The 27,847-nt window shown below is 42.7% G+C and overlaps 1 protein-coding gene across 1 annotated transcript in view; it reads left to right on the forward strand.

The window, feature by feature from the left end:
- Nucleotides 1–27,847, forward strand: part of CATSPERD (cation channel sperm associated auxiliary subunit delta) — a 99,686-nt gene that overhangs the window by 22,194 nt on the left and 49,645 nt on the right. Inside the window, exons 8-12 of the mRNA XM_037823991.1 lie at nt 3,817–3,896; nt 8,673–8,823; nt 9,853–9,948; nt 23,453–23,535; nt 24,402–24,578. Of these exons, the coding sequence (XP_037679919.1) occupies nt 3,817–3,896; nt 8,673–8,823; nt 9,853–9,948; nt 23,453–23,535; nt 24,402–24,578 (587 nt within the window). The remainder of the gene's footprint in view (nt 1–3,816; nt 3,897–8,672; nt 8,824–9,852; nt 9,949–23,452; nt 23,536–24,401; nt 24,579–27,847) is intronic.

Below are 27,847 nucleotides of genomic sequence, written 5' to 3' on the forward strand. Positions count from 1 at the left end.
AATCCATCCATCCTTCCATCTACCCACCCATCCATCCATTCAACCATCTATCATCCACCTACCTATCTATCCACCTATCCATCCATCTTTCCATCCATCCATCCATCCATCCATCCATCCACCCATCCATTCATCTATCCAATCTCCCACCCATCCATCCACCCATCCATCCACCCATCCATCCATTCATCCATCCAATGTCCCACCCACCCATCCATCCACCCACCTACTCATCCATCCAGCCATCCAGCCATCCGTCATCCACCTACCTGTCTATCCATCTACCCATCCAGCCTCCCACTACAACTACTTTATCCATTCACCTAGAGGGAAGTGGCAGAGCCAAGGGGAAATCTCCAGACTTTTGACTCCCATGAGCTTGATTTTTCATCTCCTTTCTCATCCAAGACAATGGCCTCGATAGCATTCGCAGCATTCACCTGCAGTGGTGTTGTTTCCAGTCATGTCCTTCCCCAGCAACTCTTTACCACTTGCTAAGTTGAGCTATCAGTGAGCAGCAGTGCATTTGGCTGCAAGTAACAGTGGCTTAAATAAATTGGGGGTTATTTTTTTTCATATAGTAAACAATCTACAGAGGTAAGCAGTCCACTCAACAGTGCTCCCAGAGATCCGGGCCCTCCCATCTTCCTTCTCTACTATCTTTATGTCAGGACTCATGCTATTCACAGCTCCAGTGACTGGCACTGAGCCTCATGGCACGGTCCAGTCAGAACAGATACAGTCATAGTGAAGGAGCAGGACTGAAGGCCTCACCTGCTCCAGATGTTAATCCTGTAGTTTCCAGATTGTGGGATGGTTTAGGGAGGGGGCTGTATGGTCAACACAATAAGGGTCCCCCAAAATGTCCACTGCCTAATCCCTGGAACCTGTGAATATGTGACCTTACTTGGCAGAAGAGATCTTGAGGATGGGATTAAGTTAAGTCCCCATATAATTGCAGGGGTCCTAATAAGGCCAAGAGGGGGGCAGGAGGGTCAGTGCCAGAGACAGTGATGTGACAGTGGAAGCAGAGGTGAAATGTAGAGACGTTTGAAAATACTGCGCTGTTGGCTTTGAAGATGGAGGAAGGGGCCACAATCCAAGGAATCCAGGTGACCTCCAGAAGCTGGAAAAGACCAGGGCACGAATTCTTCCTTAGAGCCTCCAAAAAAGAATGCAGCCTGGAACTTTGAATAAGAAATGAGATATGGTAGGTTAGTATAGGTTGGAGTGAAATAGTGACACATCCTAGAGTAATTTGGGCAGATAATAAAAAATATATTTACAGCCTTCCCCTTCCCAGCCCCGAGGATCTGGGGGAAGGTGCGGATGTGTTGGACATCCTCACCTGGACTGGTGTTGATGTTGTCACAAACATTGGGACTGGCGGTTTGATGTGCTGAGCCCTCGAGCATGGGACTTGCCCTTATGAAGCTCATTACCACAAAGGAGAGTCTAAAGTTGTAGGTAATGGTGCCTAAGAGTCTCCCCCTGAGTACCTCTTTGTTGCTCAGATGTGGCCCTCTCTCTCTCTAACTGAGCCATCTCGACAGGTGAACTCGCTGCCCTCCCCCCTACGTGGGACCCGACTCCCAGGGGTGTAAATCTCCCTGGCAACGCAGAGTATGACTCCCGGGGATGAATGTGGACCCGGCATTGTGGGACTGAGAGTATCTTCTTGACCAAAAGGGGGGTGCAAAATGAGACGAAATAATTTCAGTGGCTGAGAGATTCCAAATGGAGTCGAGAGGTCACTCTGGTGGACATTCTTATGCATTATATAGATAACACCTCGTAGGCTTTAATGTATTGGAATAGCTAGAAGTAAATACCTGAAACTACCAAACTCCAACCCAGCAGTCTGGACTCCTGAAGACAGTTATATAATAATGTAGATTACAAGGGGTGTCAGTGTGATTGTGAAGACCTTGTGGATCACACCCCCTTTATCTAGTGTATGGATGAGTGGAGGAATGGGGACAAAAACTAAAGGACAAATGGGGTGGGATGGGGGGATGATTTGGGTGTTTCTTTTTCACTTTTATTTTTTATTCTTGTTCTGGTTCTTTCTGATGTAAGGAAAATGTTCAGAGATAGATTGTGGTGATGAACGCATAACTATGTTATCATACTGTGGACAGTGGATTGTATATCATGGATGATTGTATGGTGTGTGAATGTATTTCAATAAAACTGAATTTAATAAAAAAAATAAAATAAATTTCAAGGGGCAAACCAAAAAAAAAAAAAAAAGAATGCAGCCATGCCAACACTTTGATTTCAGGTCTCCTGATCCCCAGAACCATAAGACAAGACATTAGTGATGTTTTAAGCCACTAAGCTGGTGACAGTTTGTTATAGCAGCCAGAGGAAACAAGCACAGTCTCTGGGGAGGGCCCCAGGGTGCTTAGGCCATGAATGTTTACCATCTGCTGAAGAAATTGTAGCAATTGGTGTATCTTAGCAGAACGTCTGCTTCACTCAGTATGTCAACTTTCATCACTACATTGGGGACTGAGTCACATCCCCATTCCAGGCAGGAGGAAGTCAGAGGGGCTTTGTGTTTTGTTATTTGAAGATTTCCCCAGAGGACCTCCTCCTCCTCCCCCATCTCATCAGCCAGAGCTGGATCTCCCAGGCGATGTCCACGAGCCTGAGATTCCTGAGTCTGACCTAGAGCAGCTATGATTCATCTGAGATCAGGGGTCCCCCTTGGGGCTCTGCTGGCAGGGGGAAGGAGATGGGGTGGCTGGTGGGCAGGTGATGGGGAGGTCACCATGATGTATAAACACCTGTATTGGGATAGGTTGACAGCATATAATGGAAACCACCCTGAGCCAGTTTGGATGGATTATGTCCCCCAAAATGCCATGTTCTTTGATACAATCTTGTGGGAACAGATGTATTAGTGTTGATTAGGTTGGAACCTATTGTTTCCATGGGGATGCGACTCAATCAACTGTGGGCAAGACCCTTGATTGGATAATTTCCATGGAGTTGTTACCCCACCCATTCAGAGTGGGTCTGAATTAAATCACTGGAGCCATATATAAGAGCTGACAAACAGAAGGAACTCAGAGCAACTAAGAGTGACATTTTGAAGACAGCCGTTGGAAGCTGATGCAGACATTTTGGAGAACACCACTTTGAAATACAACCTGGGAACAAGGAGATGCCAGCCACGTGCCTTCCCAGCTAACAGAGGTTTTCCGGACACCATTGGCCATCCTCCAGTGAAGGTACCCTATTGTTGATGCCTTACCTTGGACACTTTATGGCCTTAAGACTGTAACTTTGTAACCAAATAAACCCCCTCTATAAAAGCCGGTCCATTTCTAGTGTTTTGCAAAACGACAGCATTAGCAAACCGGGACACCCCCAAATAACAGAGTTTCAAGTAGGGTAGCAGTCTTCTCTGTGTCACATGCAAACCCGTCTGGTAGAAGCCAGCTGGGGCTGCTGTGGCAATCTGTCCCACCATCTCTGGGTTGGGGCCTTTGGCCTCATGTTCCACATTGGCTGCTGGACCCTTTTCCATCCAGCCAAAAATCGGGGTTCGTTTAACAAGCAATGAAGGATCTAGGCAGGTGTCTTGCAGTCTGGGTCATGTCACTTCCTCCAAACCCCCCAAAACAAGGCTGTCTTCTTTCAGATTTCTTCCCTACATATTGTATTTTCCAGGGTGGGGAAACAGATTATTTAAAAAAAAAAAAGATTTTTCTTATTTTAGCTTATTAGATCATCTGAAATTAAATTTAGAATTAAGAGTGTTTCTAATTTATGCTATGCAATATTTTCTGTTGATTTCATAGAGAGGTTTAGTTGGTTCTTTGAATGGGATCTTCTACTTCCACTCCTTGTCACAGATCGGGATGCTTCTCACTGAGAAAAATAAGGTAAGTTATTTTGATCTGGGGAGAACTACTTAAATGATCTTTACCCAGTTTTCTAAAATCCGTCTAGCTTTTCATTCACTCACCCACCCATCCATCCATCCATCCACTGATCTTTCCATCCACCATCCTGCCCATCCATCTATCTACCTACTCATACACCCATTTCTTCACCGACCTTTCTACTTACCCATCCCCCATTAAACTATCATCCACCCATTCACCACCCATCCATCCACCCACCCAACCGTCTATCCATCCATCCATCCATCCACCCTTCCATCCATCCATCCACCCATCCACCCACTCATCCACCCATCCATCTGTCCATTCTTTCCCCTACCCTTCCATCCATCCGTCTGTCCACCCACTCCCCCATCCACCTACCCAGCCATCCATCTTCTCACCCACAATCCATCCATCCATCCACCCACCCATCCATCCATCGATCCATCCATCCATCCATCCATCCTCCCTTCCATCCATCCATGCACGCATCTACCCACTCATCCACCCATCCATCGGTCCATCCTTTCCCCCACCCTTCCATCCATCCATCTCTCCACCCACTCCCCCATCCACCTACCCAGCCATCCATCTGCCTATCCACTCATCCACCCATCCACCCATCCATCCATCCATCCACCCACCCAGCCATCCATCTACCCATCCATTCACCCATCCATCCATCTACCATTCATCCACCCACCTACCTATCCATCCATCCATCCACCCACCCACCCACCCAATGACCCATCCATCTGTCTGTCGTCTCAGCCACCCAGGCACCATCCATCCCTCCTTCCCTCCTTCCATTCATTTGGTCATCCAGTCACGTATTCTCAATATTTAGGCAATGTCTTCAGGGTGCTGAGCTCTAGGGATAAACTACAGCTACGGTGCCTGTCTCACTATGGTGTACAAGGTGACTTTAATCACCTCATCTCTGCCACTCTGAGCAGTCACTTTAAAGCATCCTCAAAAAATGAGTCCTTGAAACCTGTGATTTCACTGACATTAACCTGTAGGATAAAGCGAAGTTAAGAAGATGAGTCCAGGCAAACTGGATTTGAGGAAAAACATTCTCAGAAATCATCTAGGCAGAAATAGTGGAGGAGGTATGCAGCTCTGAAGTTTAGGGGACCCACTCCCAGGAAGCTAACATTCTGCTAGGAGAGACTGACTAATAAAACAGTAATTACAAACCATGATCCTTGTCACAGAGGCTGGTATAAAGCACAAGGGTTTCTCAAGGGGGAGGAGCTGCCATTGTGGTTTCGAGGTGTCAGGGAAGACTTGCAGAGGGGGATCCCATGAAGGGTTTTGCAGGTTGAGTAGGAGTTCTTGAGGTGGGCCATCCCAGAGAGGGAGAAACCTGGAACTGCACGGATCCCTGAAACAGCCCCCCACATTTGGGGTACATGGAGCTGTAATGAGGAACAAAAGTGACAAATGTCCACCCCATCTCTGTTTTCCTCTCCTACGATGTCCTGCTCTATCCTTCGTAGGTGTCATCACACTCAGTCATGCTGTGTTTGTTGGCATGTGGTTCAGGGCCTGTATGACAGGGATGGGGAAGCAGAGGGGGGTCTGGAGCGGGAAACTTGAGTGGGGGGAGAGGGGGAGAGAGACAGAGAGAGAAGCCTCTGTCAGCAGCAGTCATAGGGAGTGGAAATTTATTCTGGGGAGAGTTTTAGGAACTTTTGCTGTGCAGTGTGTGGTGAACCAATGCTTTAAGAAACCTTCATTAAAACCTCTTCTTCATTGGGTCTGGGGTTGGGCCTGCGTGTTGGTTTTCGTGCAGGTGATGACTGACCTGCTGGGCCTCCGCGTGAGGAAAGCCAGGGCCTCGGGCCAGCCCAGGGACCCAGAGTCCACCCTGGAGGGCCACCAAGGGGCACCCTGTGGCTTGGGGCTAGCAGGAAGGTCCCGCAGGCCCCCACCCCCACCCCCACCCCTGCCAGCTCTCTGGATTTCCCAGATGGACACTGTTACGGTTTTCCCGATCTGGTTCTGCAGGCTCTTCCTGGATCTGGTTCCGAGGTTGGCCCAGGGAATGTCCAGGGGCTCTCCAGTGGAGATGGTGGCTTCCGTCAGGCCCCTTCAGCAGCCAGAGCCGGAACCCACCCCTAGCCGGCCGTCAGAAGGGCCTATCGGCTCAGGGTGGGAGGGCCCTGGGGGGCCCTTGCCTCTCGAGTTGGTCCCCTTGTGCTGGCCCTGTTGAAACGCCCACGATCACCTCTCTCCCAGCATGGGCTGCTCGGCCACGGCACGGGTTCCTCAGAGCCCTGGATTCCAGAGGACACGTCGCGTCCTCCCCTCCCGGACTTGGCAAGCATCCTCATTCCTGTCGCTTTGCATTTCTCCGCTCACAGGGGGGTGAGCTTAGGGCTGCAAACACCCCCTCTGGGGCTCCTTGCATGTCCGCAGGGCTGTGGGGAGTGGGGAGCAGGGTGCATCTCGTTCTCAGGTCCCACTCGGGGCTCCCCAGGGCTTGCTCCCTCCTCCTCGGGGTGCAGCTTTCAGGAAAAGGGGGACCTGGGGTCTCTGTGGAACTTACAGACCAGCTGCGGTGGTTAATTGCAACCTAGGGCTGGCAGAGGTGCATGGGAGGGGTTTTTTGGAGTTCTCTGTGATGGGTGGATGAGAGGGAACTCGGGAGTGTGGGTTCTTGGTGAAAACGGGTTAGGGAAAGCATCTGGGGGGGCAGGGTGGGTTGGAGAAGAGAGAGAGAGAGAGACTCACTTGGGTAATGGGCTTGTGCAAAAACCCAGGTACAAGGTGGGCAGCATGGGCGTGGGGTGGGAAAGAACCTAGTCGTTACAACCAAAACGTCTCCAGTCATTGGTAGGCATCTCCGGGGGTGGGGTGGGGGGGTGCAGAATTGTCCTGGGTTGAGAACCCCTGGACCAAATCATAAAGTTTGAGTTGTAAAACCTGCAAATTCACAATGTTCTCTCACCCTATCATTACCAGCTCGCTCATTTCTTTTTTTTTATTAAATTCAGTTTTATTGAAATATATTCACATACCCTGCAATCATCCACCATGTACAGTCATCCACAGTGTACAATCAGCTGTTCACAGTACCATCATATAGTTGTACATTCATCACCCCAGTCTATTTTTGAACATTTTCATTACCACACACAAAAAAAGAATAAAAATTAAAGTGAAAAAGAACACTCAAAACATCCCATCTCTCCATCCCCCCTATTATTCATTTAATATGTGTCCCCATTTTTCTACTCATCCATCCATACACTGGATAAAGGGAGTGTGAGCCACAAGGTTTTCACAATCACATGGTCACACAGTTATGCAATAGTTATACAATCATCTTCAAGAATCAAGGCTACTGGGTTGCAGTTCAATAGTTTCAGGTATTTCCTGCTAGCCATTCCAATATACACACAAAAAGGGGGTGTTTTTTTGTTTTTTACTTTAATTGTTCTTTTTCACTTTAATTTTTTTATTCTTATTACTTTTGTGTGTGTGGTAATGTAAATGTTCAAAAATTGATTTTGGTGATGGACGCACAACTATATGGTGGTAGTGTGAACAATTGATTGTACGCTTTGTATGCATGGTATGTGAATATATCTCAATAAAATTGAATTATTAAAAAAAAAAAAAGCCTAGGAAGGTATCAATTTTATATCTTATGTAGACTTTCTGGGCCAGAGTAAAAAATGAATCCCATGAAGATTTAAGAATAAAGACACAATAAGAAACAAAGTAAAATCTGTAATATCAACATTTATGTGACTGGATTTGATGTAGGGGTATTAATCAGTTTGTAATTATTAGGCTAGTTTATGTGTATCTTATTTTGCTTTTTAAGGTATGTAGATTTTTTAAGGAAATTTGATATATTAGATTTGTGATTTTATCAAGTCCTTAAAAGTGCTTGTCAAGTTGCCATCACTGTTTCAATGATTAAAGAAACTTGTTTTGATAAATCCATAAAAAAAAAAAAAAAACGGGGGGGTGGATATCTATATAGCACTTAAGAATAACCTCCAGATTGACCTCTCAATTTTGAGATCTCTCAGCCACTGAAACTTTATTTTGTTTCATTTTGCATCCCCCCTTTTGGTCAAGAAGATGTTCTCAATCCCACGATGCTGGGTCCAGATTTGTCCCCGGGAGTCATATTCCACGTTGCCAGGGAGACTTACACCCCTGGGAGTCAGGGCTCACGTAGTGGGGAGGGCAGTGAGATCACCTGTCGAGTTGGCTTGGGGGGAGGGGGTCACATCTGAGCAACAAAGAGGTTCTCTGGGGGAGACTCTTAGGCACAATTATAAGTAGGCTCAGCCTCTCCTTTGCAGTAACAAGCTTCAAAAGGGCAAGCCCCAAGATCGAGGGCTTGGCCTTCTAAATTGTTAGTCTTCCGTGTTTGCGAGAATATCAGTAATAACCCAGGTGGGGGAGTCCAACATTTCTGCATTTTCCCCCAGTTCCTCAGGGGGCCCTGCAAATACATTTTTATTCTCTGCCCAAATTACTTTGGGATGTACTGGGATTTCACGCTAACCTGTACAAACCTACCAGATCTCACTTCCCATTCAAAATTCCATGTAATTATTGTGTTTGAATAAACTGACCATACAAGTTAAATTATTTAGTGTGCTGCAGAAAATATAGATCCTGCACCAAATAAACATCTGTTTCCTTTGGTCTCACATAGAAGTTGAAGTTTTAAAACACAGTCAATCTCGTCCTTTTCGGTCATTTCTTTTAATGCTTAAGACCCGATCTTTCTTTTTCTCCCAGGCCAAGTTTGGGTATTCAGATCACCCTCTGAACAGAAGTTTCGGGCTGCCGTTTAACTACACTGACACCCTTGAAATCCTCATCTCCCCGGGTCAGAAGGGCATCTTGATCCTCTGGGATGAGAACAGCCTGATGGTTTCCCATAATGCAGGTGAGCAGTCTGCACTGTGCAAGGCCTGGATGTGTGTATGTGTGTGTGTGTGTGTGTGTGTGTGTGTGTGTGTGTGTGTGTGTGTGTTGGGGGGGGCCTTGGGGGAGGGGCAGAGGGGGTGGGGAGCAGAGGGAAAACAGATGCAGCCCAATGAGCAGTGCAGGACCTTTCTGGAATGTTCTGGGAGTCCCAGGACTTCAGAAGCAGAGGGCCCTTGCCTTGGGCCAGGGTCCCTCCAGTCGATGTCGACAAGATGGGTCAGTCCCCCTTCCCCCTACTTGAACCCCAAATGGTTCAATTAGACACAAGCATGTAGGACAGAGGTTCTCTCAATCCTTCAAGAAAATAAACCTCTCCATGGGCGGGGGGGGATGCCCATTTGGCCTTCAAGGGAGGAGAAAACTTGGGAAATGGCAAAGCACCTCCAGCTGGCATTCCCACGGACCCGGTTATTCCCCCAAGGGAAGAAGAGGGTCAGAGCTGGCCCCACAGTTTTGGGGGCTCATGACAGAAAGCCAGCTTTGCTTTCATTCCTTGAATCAGCTGTCCATCTTGAAAGACATTCCCCGGTGTCCCAGGCTCCAGATAATCAAAAAGCGTTTCTCTTACAAACCCAGTCACCCACCTCAGAGCTCTCTCCATACTGGAGGCCTAAGAGCGTTGGGTTTTCTTGAACCAAAGTGTGTCCCTTCATGTTTTACAAAATTGCATTTGAGTGCTATATTTTCCCAGATTCCTTTTTAATCTCTCTCTGGATTTGCAAGCTCTAGTTATTTCATGGGAGCAAAATCGTGCAGAAGGTGTCCTTTTCTGCCTGTTGGCCTTCCCTCAATCTATCTTCAAGATTTGTTCCAGGCTGTAGCCTCAGAGCTTCATTCCTTGCTACAGCCCAGTCAGCCACTTCCCTGATCGTTTAGTATTTGAATCGCGGACAACCTGTAGGAAAAAAGGGGCCGGGGTGAGGCCAGGGAGCCGGGGAGGGTCCCCTTTCCCGAGAGGCGCCCGTGACTCGGCCCTCCCGTCGACCAGGGCAGCTGGTGGACACCGTGGTGGTCCGGAAGGGCGAGCGCATCCTGCACGCGTCCCTCTCCGAGGTCAACGTGACCTTCCACAGCGTCGCCTCCAGTGCGTGCTCCCGCGTGCCGGTAGCTTTCCAGAAGCGCTTAGTTCTGGCTCATTCGCAATCGCCCAGCTGGATCCAAACAGGTCAACACAACACAGCAAAATTACACAAAAACACACCCCTGCAGTCCTTACGCATTCTGCAAGGCTTCAGGGCACCAGCTTTTAGGCTCTTTGATGATAAAGTGCTCCATCGTGACCTCAGGACTCGTTTGCTACTAAATCGTGGTCCTGTTACCACTTTGCTCCATGTGCTTTGGAGAACTAATTCAGCAGGAAAAAAAATAAAATAATAAAAAAAAGGTCACCAGTGTTATTATTATTTTTTATTTTTTATTTTTCCCCTTGCACAGTCTACTGGCCAGGAAGTTTTGAGGCAAATAGTGCAAGTTGTAGGATCATTTGACTTTTTTTCTTTTTTAATTTGGGAACTTTAAAAAAAAAATTTTTTTTTTACTGTGGCAGTATGTATTTAACACAAGATTTCCCATTTGAACCATTTTAAGTGTACAGTTCAGTGGTGTTAATTACACTTACAGTGTTGTGTGACCATCACCACCATCTGTTACCCCCGACTTTTTTGTCACCCCAAACAGAATCATTTGGCTTTTGAAAAATAAGGATTTCCGGTGTTAGCTGGTCAATTGCGTTACAGCCTATTCTCTCTGTCCATTTGTCTGTCTAAAGTTAATTTATAGTAATTAAATAAATTAATTGGGTAAAATTAACGTATAGTTATATAAATTAGTTATGTAAAATTGATTCACAATAAATACATAAGTTAATTGTGTAATATTAATGCATTATAATATAATTAATGCATTATAGTTGTGGAAAGTTAATTCATAATAATTATATACATTAATTATGGAAATTAATTGATAATTATATGCATTCATCTAATAAATTAACTTGTAATTATATAAATCAATTGTGTAATCACTTATAATATTATATGTTAATTGTATAAAATCATTTATAATCATATAAATTAATCATACAATCAATATATAATAATTTTATAAGTTAATTGCATGAAATTTACGTATAATAATTATATTAGTTAATTGTATAAAATCATTTATAATCATATAAGTTAATCATATACCATCAATATATAATAATTTTATAAGTTAATTGCATGAAATTTATTTATAATTATACCTACAATGCATGGTCCTTTAAGCTTTTCTTTTTTTTTAAATGCAATTTTATTGAGATATATTCATGCACCATACAGTCCATCCAAAGTATACAATCCAATCAATGGCTCAAAAAAATGAAAGGAAAAGCATTTCTTTTTTTGACATTACAAGTGTCTTGAGGGTCCCTCTGATTAGCTCCCCAAATTCCAGGCCCTTCCTCAGCAGTTTAGAGGTAACCACTGTTAGGAATTTTGTGTGTCTCCCTCCAGCCAGTTGCATGACTCACTCGCAGGCATGAAACACGGACCAGCTGAAGATGGACAGGGTCACCTGTATGGGTTGCTTCTTTTCTTTTCTTTTCTTTTCTTTTCTTTTCTTTTCTTTTCTTTTCTTTTCTTTTTCTCATGAGTGGTGTGCTATCCTGTGAGCCAGTCTCTACTCTGCCTTTTCCGGTGCACATCCTGGTTCTATGTGCTTCTCTGCAGCCAGGTGCCCCCGCGGCCGTGGAGCAGCCACTCTGCCTTCAGTTAGAGCTTCTGTCCACACTCTCCAAGGCAAAGCTCTGAGCTCGGTGTCCGTATGAGTTAGGGTTCTCTAGGGAAACAGGACCAACAAGAGATATCTGTAAATACAAGATTTTATAAAAGTGTCTCACACAACTGTGGGGATGCACGAGTCCAAATTCCGTAGGGCAGGCAGCGAACTGGCAACTCTGATGAAGGTGTTTGATGGACTCCTCAGGAAACGCTTCACTGGCTAGCAGAAGAAGTGAAGATTCTCTCTCTCCCTTAAAAGTCTTTGGATTAAAAGACTTTAAAAGACTGGATTAAATCCAGCTGCTTGAATTCTCTCATTTCAGAAGACATGCCCTTCATTGATGAAATCAGTCACAGGTGCAGCCAACTGATGATTTAATAAACCAGAAGGCTGGTTTATTAACCAGCCACGAATATCCTTGCAGTAACCATTAGGCCAGTGCTTGCTTGACCAGACAGCTAGACACCATCATCTGGCCAAGTTGACTCACGAACCTAACCATCTTAGGGTTGATCCTACCCACCATGTACAACCCCTACTCACCAGCTCTTTCCCTGCTTTCTAGAAGTTTCCTACCTGCTCTTTTGATTCTAGTCTCCCTCTACCAAGCCCAGGTGAATCCTTCTATCCTTTTATTTTGAATTTGGGCCACAGCTTTATTGAGCTATAATTCACATACAATAAACATACAACTCACCCATTTCAAATGTAAGTTTATTATTATTTTTTAGTATATTCACAGGGTTGTGCAACCATCGCCACAATCAATTTTAGAACATTTTTCATGATTCTAAAAATAACCCCGTACTCCTTAGCAGTCACGCCCTATTGCCCTCTCCCCACTGCTCTAGGCAACCACTGCTCTACTTTCTGAGTTTAGGAGTTTGCCTTTTCTGGACATTTCATATAAATGGAATCCTATGATTTGTCCTTTTGTGTCTGGCTTCTTTCACTGGGCATCATGTTCTCAAGGTTCATCCATGTTGTTGCGTGTATCAGGACTTTTAGTCATTTTTATATTCCATTGTGTGGGTGGACCACATTTTGTTTATCCATTCATCTGTTGACAGACACTTGGGTTGTTTCCACTTTCTGGCTATTATGATAACACAGTTTTGAATATTTGCGTACAACGGTTTCTGTGGGCACGTGTTTTCATTTCTCGTGGGTTTATTCCTAGGAGTGGAATCACTGGGAGAGGTGGTAACTCTATGTTTAACCTTTTGAGGAACCACCAGGCTGTTTTCCGAAGCGGCTGCATCATTTTACATTTCCCCCAGCTGGGTATGAAGTTTCCAATCTCTCTACAACCGTGCCAGCACTTGCTGCGTTATTCTGTCTTTCTTTATTACGATCATCCTAGAGCAGTGGGTCTTAAATTGGAGCAGCTTTACCTTCAGGGGACATATGGCAGTGTCTGGAGACATGTTGGTTTGTCAAGATTTGGGGGATGTGAAGTGTTGACACCTAATGGGTAGAGGTCGGGGCATTGCTAAACCCCCTACAACGCACACGCAGAATGACCCAGCCCCAAACGCCAGCACGGCTGCGGTCAAGAAAACTTGAGTTAAATCAGTTCAGTCCTGCCTCTCCAAACCTCCATTTTTCCACATCAATGTTTTTGTCAAGGTCCATCTTAAGCCTCACTTTTTCTGAAGACTGCCTCAGTTTCTTCTCAAAGAGAATAAACATATACATTGGATTTTGTTGCTCCTTTTTTTTTTTTTTAATCTTCATTATATTGAGATATATTCACATACCACGCAGTCATACAAAACAAATCGTACATTCAATTGTTCACAGTACCACCACACAGCTGTACATTCATCACCTAAATCAATCCCTGACACCTTCATTAGCACACACACAAAAATAATAAGAATAATAATTAAAGTGAAAAAGAGCAATTGAAGTAAAAAAGAACACTGGGTACCTTTGTCTGTTTGTTTGTTTGTTTCCTTCCCCTATTTTTCTACTCATCCATCCATAAACTAGACAAAGTGTAGTGTGGTCCTTATGGTTTTCCCACTCCCATTGTCATTTCTCATAAGCTACATTTTTATACAATTGTCTTCGAGATTCATGGGTTCTGGGTTGTAGTTTGATAGTTTCAGGTATCCACCACCAGCTACCCCAATTCTTTAGAACCTAAAAAGAGTTGTCTAAATTGTGCGTAAGAGTGCCCACCAGAGTGACCTCTCGGCTCCTTTTGGATTCTCTCTGCCACTGAAGCTTATTTCATTTCCTTTCACATCCCCCTTTTGGTCAAGAAGATGTTCTCCGTCCCTCGATGCCAGGTCTACATTCCTCCCCAGGAGTCATATTCCACGTTGCCAGGGAGATTCACTCCCCTGGGTGTCTGATCCCACGTAGGGGGGAGGGCAGTGATTTCACCTTTCAAGTTGGCTTAGCTAGAGAGAGAGGGCCACATCTGAGCAACAAAGAGGCATTCGGGAGGAGGCTCTTAGGCACAGTTATAGGGAGGCCTAGCTTCTCCTTTGCAGCAACCGTCTTCCCAAGGGTAAAACTTATGGTAGAGGGCTCAACCCATCAAACCACCAGTCCCCTATGTCTGTGGACATGTTAGCAACCATTGAGGTGGGGTAGGCCAATACCCCTGCATTCTCCACAGGCACCTCAAGGGGGCACTACATATGTTTTTCCTGGTTTTTTTTTTGTTTGTTTGTTTTTTTAACCTGTTCTTCCTTTTTAAATCAACTGTATGGAAAAAAAAAATAAAAAAAAACAGAAACAAAAACAAAAACAAAAAAGAAAAACATACAGTAAAAGAACATTTCAAAGAGACCATAAAAAGGGAGTAAGAAAAAGACAACTAACCTAAGATAACTGCTTAACTTCCAACATGTTCCTACTTTACCCCAAGAAAGTTACCTAATATAGCAACATTTCTGTGAACTTGTTCCTACTATATCCATCAGAAATTAACAGACCATAGTCATTCCTGGGCATCCCCAGAACGTTAAATAGCTTATCTGTTCTTCTTGGATTACTGTTCCCCCTTCCTTAATTGCTCTCTATTGCTAGTTCCCCTACATTCTACATTATAAACCATTTGTTTTACATTTTTCAAAGTTCACATTAGTGGTAACATGTAATATTTCTCTTTCTGTGCCTGGCTTATTTCGCTCAGCATTATGTCTTCAGGGTTCATCCATGTTGTCATGTGTTTCACAAGGTCGTTCCTTCTTACTGCCGCGTAGTATTCCATCGTGTGTATATACCACATTTTATTTATCCACTCATCTGTTGAAGGACATTTGGGTTGTTTCCATCTCTTGGCAATTGTGAATAATGCTGCTATGAACATTGGCGTGCAGATATCTGTTCGTGTCACTGCTTTCCGATCTTCCGGGTATATACCGAGAAGTGCAATCGCTGGATCGAATGGTAACTCTATATCTAGTTTTCTAAGGAACTGCCAGACCGACTTCCAGAGTGGCTGAACCATTATACAGTCCCACCAACAATGAATAAGAGTTCCAATTTCTCCACATCCCCTCCAGCATTTGTAGTTTCCTGTTTGTTTAATGGCAGCCATTCTAATCGGTGTGAGATGGTATCTCATTGTGGTCTTAATTTGCATCTCTCTAATAGCTAGTGAAGCTGAACATTTTTTCATGTTTTTCTTGGCCATTTGTATTTCCTCTTCAGAGAACTGTCTTTTCATATCTTTTGCCCATTTTATAATTGGGCTGTCTGTACTATTGTCATTGAGTTGTAGGATTTCTTTATATATGCAAGATATCAGTCTTTTGTCAGATACATGGTTTCCAAAAATTTTTTCCCATTGAGTTGGCTGCCTCTTCACCTTTTTGAGAAATTCCTTTGAGGTGCAGAAACTTCTAAGCTTGAGGAGTTCCCATTTATCTATTTTTTCTTTTATTGCTTGTGCTTTGGGTGTAAAGTCTAGGAAGTGGCCGCCTAATACAAGGTCTTGAAGATGTTTTCCTACATTATCTTCTAGGAGTTTTATGGTACTTGCTTTTATATTGAGATCTTTCATCCATTTTGAGTTAATTTTTGTGTAGGGTGTGAGGTAGGGGTCCTCTTTCATTCTTTTGGATATGGATAACCAACTCTCCCAGCCCCATTTGTTGAATAGACCATTATGACTCAGTTCAGTGACTTTGGGGGCCTTATCAAAGATCAGTCGGCCATAGATCTGAGGGTCTATCTCTGAATTCTCAGTTCGATTCCATTGATCTATATGTCTGTCTTTGTGCCAGTACCATGCTGTTTTGACAACTGTGGCTTTATAATAAGCTTCAAAGTCAGGGAGTGTAAGTCCTCCCACTTCGTTTTTCTTTTTCAGAGTGTCTTTAGCAATTCGAGGCATCTTCCCTTTCCAAATAAATTTGATAACTAGCTTTTCCAAGTCTGCAAAGTAGGTTGTTGGAATTTTGATTGGGATTGCATTGAATCTGTAGATGAGTTTGGGTAGAATTGACATCTTAATGACATTTAGCCTTCCTAACCATGAACATGGAATATTTTTCCATCTTTTAAGGTCCCCTTCTATTTCTTTTAGTAGAGTTACGTAGTTTTCTTTGTATAGGTCTTTTACATCTTTGGTTAAGTTTATTCCTAGGTACTTGATTTTTTTAGTTGCTATTGAAAATGGTATCTTTTTCTTGAGTGTCTCTTCAGTTTGTTCATTTCTAGCATATAGAAACATTACTGACTTATGTGCATTAATCTTGTATCCCGCTACTTTGCTAAATTTGTTTATTAGCTCTAGTAGCTGTATCGTCGATTTCTCAGGGTTTTCCAGATATAAGATCATATCATCTGCAAACAATGACAGTTTTACTTCTTCTTTTCCAATTTGGATGCCTTTTATTTCTTTGTCTTGCCGGATTGCCCTGGCTAGCACTTCCAGCACAATGTTGAATAACAGTGGTGACAGCGGGCATCCTTGTCTTGTTCCTGATCTTAGAGGGAAGGCTTTCAATCTCTCACCATTGAGTACTATGCTGGCTGTGGGTTTTTCATATATGCTCTTTATCATATTGAGGAAGTTTCCTTCAATTCCTACTTTTTGAAGTGTTTTTATCAAAAACGGATGTTGGATTTTGTCAAATGCTTTTTCAGCATCTATTGAGATGATCATTTGATTTTTCCCTTTTGAATTTTTAATGTGTTGTAATACGTTGATTGATTTTCTTATGTTGAACCATCCTTGCATGCCTGGAATGAACCCCACTTGGTCATGGTGTATGATTTTTTTAATGTGTCTTTGGATTCAATTTGCAAGTATTTTGTTGAGGATTTTTGCATCTATATTCATTAGGGAGATCAGCCGTTAGTTTTCCTTTTTTGTAGCATCTTTGCCTGGTTTTGGTATTAGATTGATGTTAGCTTCATAAAATGAGTTAGGTAGTGTTCCATTTTCTTCAATGTTTTGAAAGAGTTTGAGTAAGACTGGTGTCAGTTCTTTCTGGAAAGTTTGGTAGAATTCCCCTGTGAAGCCATCTGGCCCTGGGCATTTATTTGTGGGAAGATTTTTGATGACTCATTGGATCTCTTTGCTTGTGATGGGTTGATTGAGGTCTTCTATTTCTTCTCTGGTCAGTCTAGGTTGTTCATATATTTCCAGGAAATTGTCCATTTCCTCTACATTATCCAGTTTGTTGCCATACAGTTGTTCATAGTATCCTCTTATAATTTTTTTAATTTCTTCAGGATCTGCAGTTATGTCACCTTTTTCATTCATTATTTTATTTATATGGGTCTTCTCTCTTTTTGATTTTGTCAGTCTAGCTAGGGCTTTGTCAATCTTGTTGATCTTCTCAAAGAACCAACTTTTGGTGATATTTATCCTCTCTGTTGTTTTTTTGTTCTCTGTGTCATTTATTTCTGCTTTAATCCTTGTTATTTCTTTTCTTCTACTTGGTTTAGGATTAGTTTGCTGTTCATTTTCTAGCTTCTTCAGTTGATCCATTAGTTCTTTGATTTTGGCTCTTTCTTCCTTTTTAATGTATGCGTTTAGTACTATAAATTTCCCCCTCAGTACTGCTTTTGCTGCATCCCATAGGTTTTGGTATGTTGTGTTCTCATTTTCATTCGTCTCTATATATTTAGCAATTTCTCTTGCTATTTCTTCTTTAACCCACTGATTGTTTAGGAGTGTGTTGTTTAACCTCCAGGTATTTGTGAATTTTCTAAGTCTCTGATGGTTATTGACTTCTAATTGTATTCCATTGTGGTCAGAGAATGTGCTTTGAATAATTTCAATCTTTTTTAAATTTACTGAGGCTTGTTTTATGTCCCAGCATATGATCTATTCTGGAGAAAGTTCCGTGAGCACTAGAAAAGTATGTGTATCCTGGTGATTTGGGATGTAATGTTCTGTATATGTCTGTTAAATCTAATTCATTTATCAGATTGTTTAGGTTTTCAATTTCCTTATTGGTCTTCTGTCTGGTTGATCTATCTATAGGAGAGAGTGATGTGTTGAAGTCTCCCACAATTATTGTGGAAACATCAATTGCTTCCTTTAGTTCTGCCAGTGTTTCTCTCATATATTTTGTGGCACCTTGATTGGGTGCATAGACATTTACGATTCTTATTTCTTCTTGTTGAATTGCCCCTTTTATTAGTATGTAGTGGCCTTCTTTGTCTCTCAAAACATCCCTGCATTTAAAGTCTATTTTATCTGAGATTAATATTGCTACACCTGCTTTCTTTTGGCTGTAGCTTGCATGATATATTTTTTTCCATCCTTTCACTTTCAGTTTCTTTGTGTCCCTGTGTCTAAGATGAGTCTCTTGTATGCAACATATTGATGGTTCATTTTTTTTTATCCATTCTGCGAATCTATATCTTTTAATTGGGGAGTTTAATCCATTTACATTCAATGTTATAACCGTGAAGGCATTTCTTGAATCAGCCATCTTATCCTTTGGTTTATGTTTGTCATATATATTTTTCCCCTCTCTCTATTAATATCCTTTATTGTACCCATACAGAATCTCTTTAGTACTGAACCTTTCTCCAGGTCTCTCTGTCCTTTCTTTGTTTCTCTGTCTGTAGGGCTCCCTTTAGTATCTCCAGTAGGGCAGGTCTCTTGTTAGCAAATTCTCTCAGCATTTGTTTGTCTGTGAAAAGTTTAAGCTCTCCCTCAAATTTGAAGGAGAGCTTTGCTGGATAAAGTATTCTTGGCTGGAAATTTTTCTCACTCAGAATTTTAAATATATCATGCCACTGCCTTCTTGCCTCCATAGTGGCTGCTGAGTAGTCACTACTTAGTCTTATGCTGTTTCCTTTGTATGTGGTGAATTGCTTTTCTCTTGCTGCTTTCAGAACTTGCTCCTTCTCTTCCGTGTTTGACAGTGTGATCAGAATATGTCTCGGAGTGGGTTTATTTGGATTTATTCTATTTGGAGTTCTCTGAGCATTTATGATTTGTGTATTTATGTTGTTTAGAAGATTTGGGAAGTTTTCCCCAACAATTTCTTTGAATACTCTTCCCAGACCTTTACCCTTTTCTTCCCCTTCTGGAACACCAATGAGTCTTATATTAGGACGTTTTATATTATCTATCATATCCCTGAGGTCTGTTTCAATTTTTTCAATTTTTTTCCCCATTCTTTCTTTTATGCTTTCATTTTCCATTCTGTCATCTTCCAGGTCACTGATTCGTTGTTCAACTTCCTCTAGTCTTGTACTATGAGTGTCTAGAAGCTTTTTAATTTGGTCAACAGTTTCTTTAATTTCCATAAGATCATCTATTTTTTTATTTAGTCTTGCAATGTCTTCTTCTTTTTTTTTTAATCTTCATTTTATTGAGATATATTCACATACCATGCAGTCATACAAAACAAATCATACATTTGATTGTTCACAGTACCATTACATAGTTGTACATTCATCACCTAAATCACTCCCTGACACCTTCATTAGCACACACACAAAAATAACAAGAATAATAATTAAAGTGAAAAAAGAGCAATTGAAGTAAAAAAGAACACTGGGTACCTTTGTCTGTTTGTTTGTTTGTTTCCTTCCCCTATTTTTCTACTCATCCATCCATAAACTAGACAAAGTGGAGTGTGGTCCTTATGGCTTTCCCAATCCCATTGTCACCCCTCATAAGCTACATTTTTATACAATTGTCTTCGAGATTCATGGGTTCTGGGTTGTAGTTTGATAGTTTCAGGTATCCACCACCAACTACCCCAATTCTTTAGAACCTAAAAAGGGTTGTCTAAAGTGTGCATAAGAGTGCCCACCAGAGTGACCTCTCGGCTCGTTTTGGAATCTCTCTGCCACTGAAGCTTATTTCATTTCCTTTCACATCCCCCTTTTGGTCAAGAAGATGTTCTCCGTCCCACGATGCCAGCTCTACATTCCTCCCCGGGAGTCATATTCCACGTTGCCAGGGAGATTCACTCCCCTGGGTATCTGATCCCACGTAGGGGGGAGGGCAGTGATTTCACCTTTCAAGTTGGCTTAGCTAGAGAGACAGGGCCACATCTGAGCAACAAAGAGGCATTCGGGAGGAGGCTCTTAGGCACAGTTATAGGGAGGCCTAGCCTCTCCTTTGCAGCAACCGTCTTCCCAAGGGTAAAACCTATGGTAGAGGGCTCAACCCATCAAACCACCAGTCCTCTATTTCTGTGGTCATTGCAATGTCTTCTTTATGCTCTTCTAAGGTCTTCTTGATATCCTTTGTATTCTGTACTATGGCCTCATTGTTCATCTTTAGTTCTTTGAGTAGCTGCTCCAGGTGCTGTGTCTCTTCTGATCTTTTGATTTGGGTGCTTGGGCTTGGGTTATCCATATTGTCTGGTTTATTCATATGCTTTATAATTTTCTGTTGTTTTTGGCCTCTTGGCATTTGCTGAACTTGATAGGGTTCTTTTAGGATGTGTAGACCAATTGAAGTCCTTATCTCTAATTTATCAGATCTACCGCTTCGTGGAGTACACTTTCTCTAACTAACCAGCAGGTGGCATCCACGAGCCACCTGTTCTCCACAAGCCAGTTCTCCCCTGCTTAGCCTTTGTGATGAGTGGGGGAGTGAGTCTTGTGGGGTCCAATTGGTGTACCAAGCTTGCATGTGTAGTTCGTGTTGCCCGCCCTGTATATGGGGCGTGTTTCTGGGCAGTCAGGGGGGGGGGTGGCTCTAACAATCAAATCTCCCTGGTGATCCTAGAGATTTAAAGCTGCTGCAATAGTCTAATCCTTCAGTTCAGTCCTGCCACAGTTTGTCTCTGCCACTGACCCACAAGTCCTTGGTATTGGCGTATGCCTCCTGAGACTTGTAAGTGGGTCCCTCTTCCAGGCCGTGCACCCCCTGGTCCTCTGTTGAGAGATGACTGTGCTATGTCACAGGTGAGTGCCATCCCCCCAGGGCAGTTCTGGGCTGCTGGGCTGTGTAGGGAGGCTCCCAGTCTGCTGAACTGATGGCTGAATGGGGCTTTGTTAATTCACACTGCTCCACCTTCCCAACTCTGGGACAATCAGCTGAGGTTGCAGGGAAGGCTAATGTCCACGCCCAGTTTTGTGGTGTGTGCCTGTTATTTGAAGCACTTCCGTCACACTGGGTTGTCTGGTGCAGCTCTGGGCTATGGGGCTGGCGATGGGCAGGAGTGTTTCCTGTCCACCAGGATGATGGCTGTGAGCGGACACCCCCGTTTTCTTGGGAAGTTGTGGTGTTTAGTGAAATTTCTCAGCCACTGGATTATTGCCTTTTGTCTCAGAGCTCTCTTAGTTCTGCTCTTGTCTTGACCTGCCCAAATTGCAAGTCTTTGAAGCTTTCTGTATTGGGCTTCTTAGAGTAATTGTTTTAGAAAAAGAAAAAAGGATTAAAAAAAAATGGGCCCTCCTCACAGATCTAATGGGTTATTGAAATGCTAAGAGACAAAGCAACCAGGGCCATTAAGGAAAGTTCCACAGGGCAGAGAGATCAGCTTTTCTTCGGGATTTGCATATGAGCCTGAGGGCCTGAGCTCTGCCCTTCCCCTTTCTATGTTCACCAGAACTCCAAAAATCCTCCGCTTTTATTTTGGAGTTTTTCATGCTGTTTTTTTTCTATGACTATCTCCTCTCTGCTGGACTGGCTGCTCTCAGGTTCTCTGGTGTCTGGTCTCAGTTTATCTATGGTTGGAGTTTGGATCAGTAGAATGAGTTTCCGATAAGGGCTGCCACTGCAGTTCTCCCTTCTCCTTCCCGGAGCTGACAGCCCTTCCTCCCACGGGACTGAGCCTGGCAGGGAGGGGCGCGGGTCCCCTGGCTGCAAAAACTTACAGATTTCGCTGATCTCAGCAGTTCCACATTTTCATGAGTGTTGTATGAAGTATGCCCAAAATCAGATTGCTCTGTGGTGTCCAGTCCACGCAGTTCCTGGCTTTCTACCTACTTTCCTGGAGGAGTAACTAAAACATACAGCTCACCAGTCCGCCATCTTGACCTGCTGTTGCTCCCTTTTAACAGTGCCAGACGTTCATTGCAACTTTGTAGCAGCAGAAAACAGCAACAATTTAAATATCCACGAGTGGGAGACAGGTTAAATAAGTTAGGCTTTATCTGTGCACTGGAACCCCAACCCCAGGGCTAGATTCATGCAACGTGAAAGGAGCTCCTTAAGATATCATCGTGAGGAATAAAAGATACACTAGTTACAAACAAAGCAGCTTGAAGGGTTCTGTGGTATGATCCAACATGTATAAAACTGCTAGAAATAACGATGTTCACTTAAGTGTGAACAGTGTTTACCTATGACATGGTGTTGCAAGGTTTGCTAAAGCTGCCAGAATGCAATATACCAGAAATGGGTTGGCTTTTACAATGCAGATTTATTAACTTGCAAATTACAACTCTCAGGCTATGAAAATGTCCGACTCAAGGCATCAGCAGGATGATACCTGAACTCTGAAGATGGGCTGCAGGCATCTGGGGCTCCTCTGTCACATGGGAAGGCACATGGCTGGCGTCTGTTGGTCCTTCTCTCCTGGGTTTAGTTGCTTTCATCTTCTGGCTTCAGTGGCTGACTCTCAGCTCCTCCAGGGGCTTTCACTCCAAGCTCTCTCAGTATTTCTTTCTGAGCTCTCTTGGCCTTTCCTGCCTTTTATCCTCTCACAAAAGGATTAAGGATTAAGACTCACCTTGAATTGCGTGGGTCACATCTCAATTGAAACAACCTAATCAAGAGGTCCCTCCTATAGTAGTTCTGTACCCACAGGAATGGATTAAAAAAACATGGCCTTTTCTGGGGTACATAACAGCTTCAAACCAGCACCCAGGGGTCAGCACACCATGGTCTGTGGCCCAAATCTGGCCCTCCACCTATTTTTGTAAATAAAATTTTATTGGAACACACACACACCCATTCTTTTTCTGCTTGCCCATGGCACTTTCTCAGAGTTAACTAGCTGTAGCAGATCTGTATGACCCACAAAGCTGGAACTAGTTACCATCTGACCATTTCCAGAAAAAGTTTGCTGACCCCTCATCTCTGTGATGGAATATAAGGTTGTTTTTTGTTTTTTGTTTTTTTACTTTTTAACACTTCGTATTTTTTCTGTATTTTTTGCCTTTTCTACATGAACTCTGTGATCAGTATAATCAGAGAATAGCAGGAAAACAGTTTTGTTCCGGGGGGAATAACCAAGTGTGTGAAAAACAGAACAAGCAGAAGCAAAAAAAAAAAAAAAAAGAAAAGAAAAGTGGTTTCTATAGACCAATAGATAGAAAATAAGCCTCTTCATGAACTCTGTATTATATCTTTTAAGAATGATTTTTGTCCATTGAAACAACCATCCTTATGTTGTTTGTTTGTTTGCTTTCTATTTTACTCCTAGATGAAAATGAACTGGCGGTTTTAACTAGAGAGAATCATTTTTATTACGGAAGTCTGGGCGTTCTGTCAAGTTCCGTGATCAAAGTATGTGGAAATCAAAGTAGGGTTATTATCCAATTGATAAGGAATATCCTGTTCTGGATCTTCGGATCCTTTTGCCAGAGGCTAGAAATCGCTGTGACTTTAAAAATAATAGTAACAACAAAGGCAGCTAAAGCTTACCGAGGGCTTGAAATAGGGCAGGTGCTGGATTTGGCTCCTTTTGTGTGTGACCTCATTTAACCCCAGCAGTAGTCTCAAGAAATAGTCCTTCTCACCCTCCCCGTTGACGGATGGAAAAACCGAGGCACAGAGAGGCTAAGACCTCTGTCCAAGTCGGACCCATTTAACTTGTTTTCATCCTTTCAGCAACCCTGCAAAAGAGATGATCTCATCCCACCTTTTTACAAGTGAGCTAACCAAAGCTCAAGTTTTTGTCTTTTGCAACTAATGAGCATTGAGTCAGAAGAGTGTCCCAGATCTTCTGACTCCTTCTAGCATTCTTTCTGCTAGATCTAAGGCCACTGTATCTTCCCAGAGTTGTCCAACGATGGAATAGGGTAGGATGGTTGGCTGGGAAACACAAGAATCATCTCTTCAAAGCCTTCATCCTGGTATTCCAATGGGCGCTGTGTTTCCTGGGGAGAGGTGGAGTTGGATTCTCAAAAGAGATCCACCACCTGCAAAAAAAGTTGACAGCTGCCTCTCAGGCATCCTCTCCAATGAGGAAATGCCAACTTTCCACTCTTAATGTAACGATCGAGGGGTGAATGAGGCCAAAGAGTAGCTAACTTGCTACTAAATTGTGCTTGCAGCTTTTTATTTTGTCTACCTTCCTCAAAATCCAAATAATATTTCTGTCTTCAGAAATAATTAGAATTCTGTGATCTCAGAAGTCATTTTCCTCTTAGTTTGTAGACCAAAATGTGTGGTCCCCAGGCGCAGCTCTGATGTTCAGTGACCTGGGGATACTTGAGATCCTGACCCCAGTTCCCGACCTGCATCACCCAGAATATGATTTCCAGCTGTGCTCTGTGAATATTCAGGAGATACTCATGGATCCCACACTCGATGTCAACGTCTGCAAAGTACGTGCTTATAACTGCTTAGATCATCTTCCAATGTTCTCTTTTTAGTTTGCTATTGTAGTTATAAAGCTGCAACTCAAAATTTCCCACATTAACCACTTTCGAGGGTACAATTCAGTAGCGGTGTGAACATACTCGTTTATTTAAAATTCAATTTTATTGAGATATATTCCCATACTGTACAGTCATCTATGGTTTACAATCAACTGTCCACAGTACCATCATATAGTTGTACATTCATCACCCCACTCTATTTTTGAACATTTTCCTTACACCAGAAAGAATCAGAATAAGAATAAAAAATAAAAATAAAAAAGAACACCCAAATCATCCCCCATCCCACCCTATTTTTCATTTAGTTTTTGTCCCCATTTTTCCACTCATCTTTGCATACACTGGATAAAGGGAGTGCGATCCACAAGGTTTTCACAATCACGCTGTCACCCCTTGTAATCTACATTGTTATACAGTCGTCTTCAAGAGTCAAGGCTACTGGGTTGGAGTTTGGTAGTTTCAGGTATTTACTTCCAGCTATTCCAATACATTAAAACCTAAATAGGGTTATCTATATAGTACATAAAAATGCCCACCAGATTAACCTCTCAACTCCATTTGGAATCTCTCAGCCATTGAAACTTTATTTTGTTTCATTTCACATTCCCGTTTTGGTCAAGAAGATGAATATACTCATTTTTTTTAATCTTCATTTTATTGAGATATATTCATATACCACGCAGTCATACAAAACAAATCGTACATTCGATTGTTCACAGTACCATTACATGGTTGTACATTCATCACGTAAATCAATCCCTGACACCTTCATTAGCACACACACACAAATAAGAAGTATAATAATTAAAGTGAAAAAGAGCAATTGAAGTGAAAAAGAACACTGGGTACCTTTGTCTGTTTGTTTGTTTGTTTCCTTCCCCTATTTTTCTACTCATCCATCCATAAACTAGACAAAGTGGAGTGTGGTCCTTATGGTTTTCCCAATCCCATTGTCACCCCTCATAAGCTACATTTTTATACAATTGTCTTCGAGATTCATGGGTTCTGGGTTGTAGTTTGATAGTTTCAGGTATCCACCAGCTACCCCAATTCTTTAGAACCTAAAGAGGGTTGTCTAAATTGTGCATAAGAATGCCCACCAGAGTGACCTCTCGGCTCCTTTTGGAATCTCTCTGCTACTGAAGCTTATTTCATTTCCTTTCACATCCCCCTTTTGGTCAAGAAGATGTTCTCCGTCCCACGATGCCAGCTCTACATTCCTCCCCGGGAGTCAGAATATACTCATTTTTAAAGACAAACAAAAGGACTCTGAGTTGGGCATTTGTAGTCAGCAACCACACACGAGAGCACCCAGTGAGGATGCCCAGTTAAATTAGAAGTTCAGGTAAATGGTGAATGATTTTTGAGTATAAATGTGTCCCACTCAATATTTGAGACATACTGTATTTTTTTTTTTAATCATCATTTTATTGAGATATATTCACATACCACGCAGTCATACAAAACAAATTGTACTTTCGATTGTTTACAGTACCATTACATAGTTGTACATTCATCACCTAAATCAATCCCTGACACCTTCATTAGCACACACACAAAAATAACAAGAATAATAATTAGAGTGAAAAAGAGCAATTGAAGTAAAAAAGAACACTAGGTACCTTTGTCTGTTTGTTTGCTTCCCCTACTTTTCTACACATCGATCCATAAACTAGACAAAGTGGAGTTTGGTCCTTATGGCATTCCCAATCCCACTGTCACCCCTCATAAGCTACATTTTTATACAACTGTCTTCGAGATTCATGGGTTCTGGGTTGTAGTTTAATAGTTTCAGGTATCCACCACCAGCTACCCCAATTCTTTAGAACCTAAAAAAGGTTGTCTAAAGTGTGCGTAAGAGTGCCCACCAGAGTGATCTCTCGGCTCGTTTTGGAATCTCTCTGCCACTGAAGCTTATTTCATTTCCTTTCACATCCCCCTTTTGGTCAAGAAGATGTTCTCCATCCCACGATGCCGGGTCTACATTCCTCCCCGGGAGTCATATTCCACGTTGCCAGGGAGATTCACTTCCCTGGGTGTCTGATCCCACGTAGGGGGGAGGGCAGTGATTTCACCTTTCAAGTTGGCTTAGCCAGAGAGAGAGGGCCACATCTGAGCAACAAAGAGGCATTCAGGAGGAGACTCTTAGGCACAAATACAGGGAGGCCTAGCCTCTCCTTTGCAGCAACCGTCTTCCCAAGGGTAAAACTTATGGTAGAGGGCTCAACCCATCAAACCACCAGTCCCCTAGAGACATACTGTATTTTTATGTGCAGATTCCAGCAGTCCTAACTCCAAGCCACTATGGCTCCAAAGATTGGGATTCTCAATCTTGAACAACTTCATGTTCCTTATTTTAAAAAGAAATGAATTTTCGAAGTAAAAAGATTAAAAAAAAAAAAAAGGAATACATTTTGCATTTCTTGTATCTCAAGCTCTTTGAAACAAAGACATTAACAAACCCACAAAAATATACATGCAAACTACAGTTATCAGGAAATTCCCTAGCTGCCTCTTGATTAGTAGCTGCTGCCTTTTCTGTTACTTTTACATTGTGTGGGTGTTCCAGTTTGCTAAAGCTGCCATTATGCAAAATACCAGAAAGGATTAGCTTTTATAAGTGGGGTTTATTTGGTTACAAAGTTATCGTCTGTTAGCTGGGAAGGCACGTGGCTGCTGATCCCTGGTTGTGCTCCAGCTCTTCTCTCAGTTCCTGTGCTTTCTTCAAAATGTTGCTCTTGGGGCATTTTGTCCTCTCTTAGCTTCTCCAAAGCAAACCAAAGCAAACACTGGGCTGGCATCTCCAAAATGTCAGCAAATGTCTGCTTTCAGCGGCCGTCTCCAAAATGTCACTCTCAGCTGCTCTGAAGTCCTTCTGTTTGTGAGCTCTTTTATAAGACTCCAGTGATTAAATCAAAACCCAACCTGAATGGGCAGGGTCCATACGTCCATGGAAATGATTTACTCAAATGTTTCACCCACAGTTGATTGAGTCACATCTCCATGGAAACACTCAAAGGATTCCAACCTAATCAACACTAATACATCTGTCCCCACAAGATTGCATCAAAGAACATGGCGTTTGGGGGAACATAATACATCCAAACTGGCACAGTAGGCTAAACCTTTTGTTTTAAATTTTTAAACTAGACTTTGCTGGTCTGAAAATCTGTAGGGGTAGACCCTTCACCTTCATTTGCCTTTCCGGAATCATA

Source organism: Choloepus didactylus (assembly GCF_015220235.1).
Source record: "Choloepus didactylus isolate mChoDid1 chromosome 25 unlocalized genomic scaffold, mChoDid1.pri SUPER_25_unloc1, whole genome shotgun sequence".
NCBI classification, from domain to species: domain Eukaryota; kingdom Metazoa; phylum Chordata; class Mammalia; order Pilosa; family Megalonychidae; genus Choloepus; species Choloepus didactylus.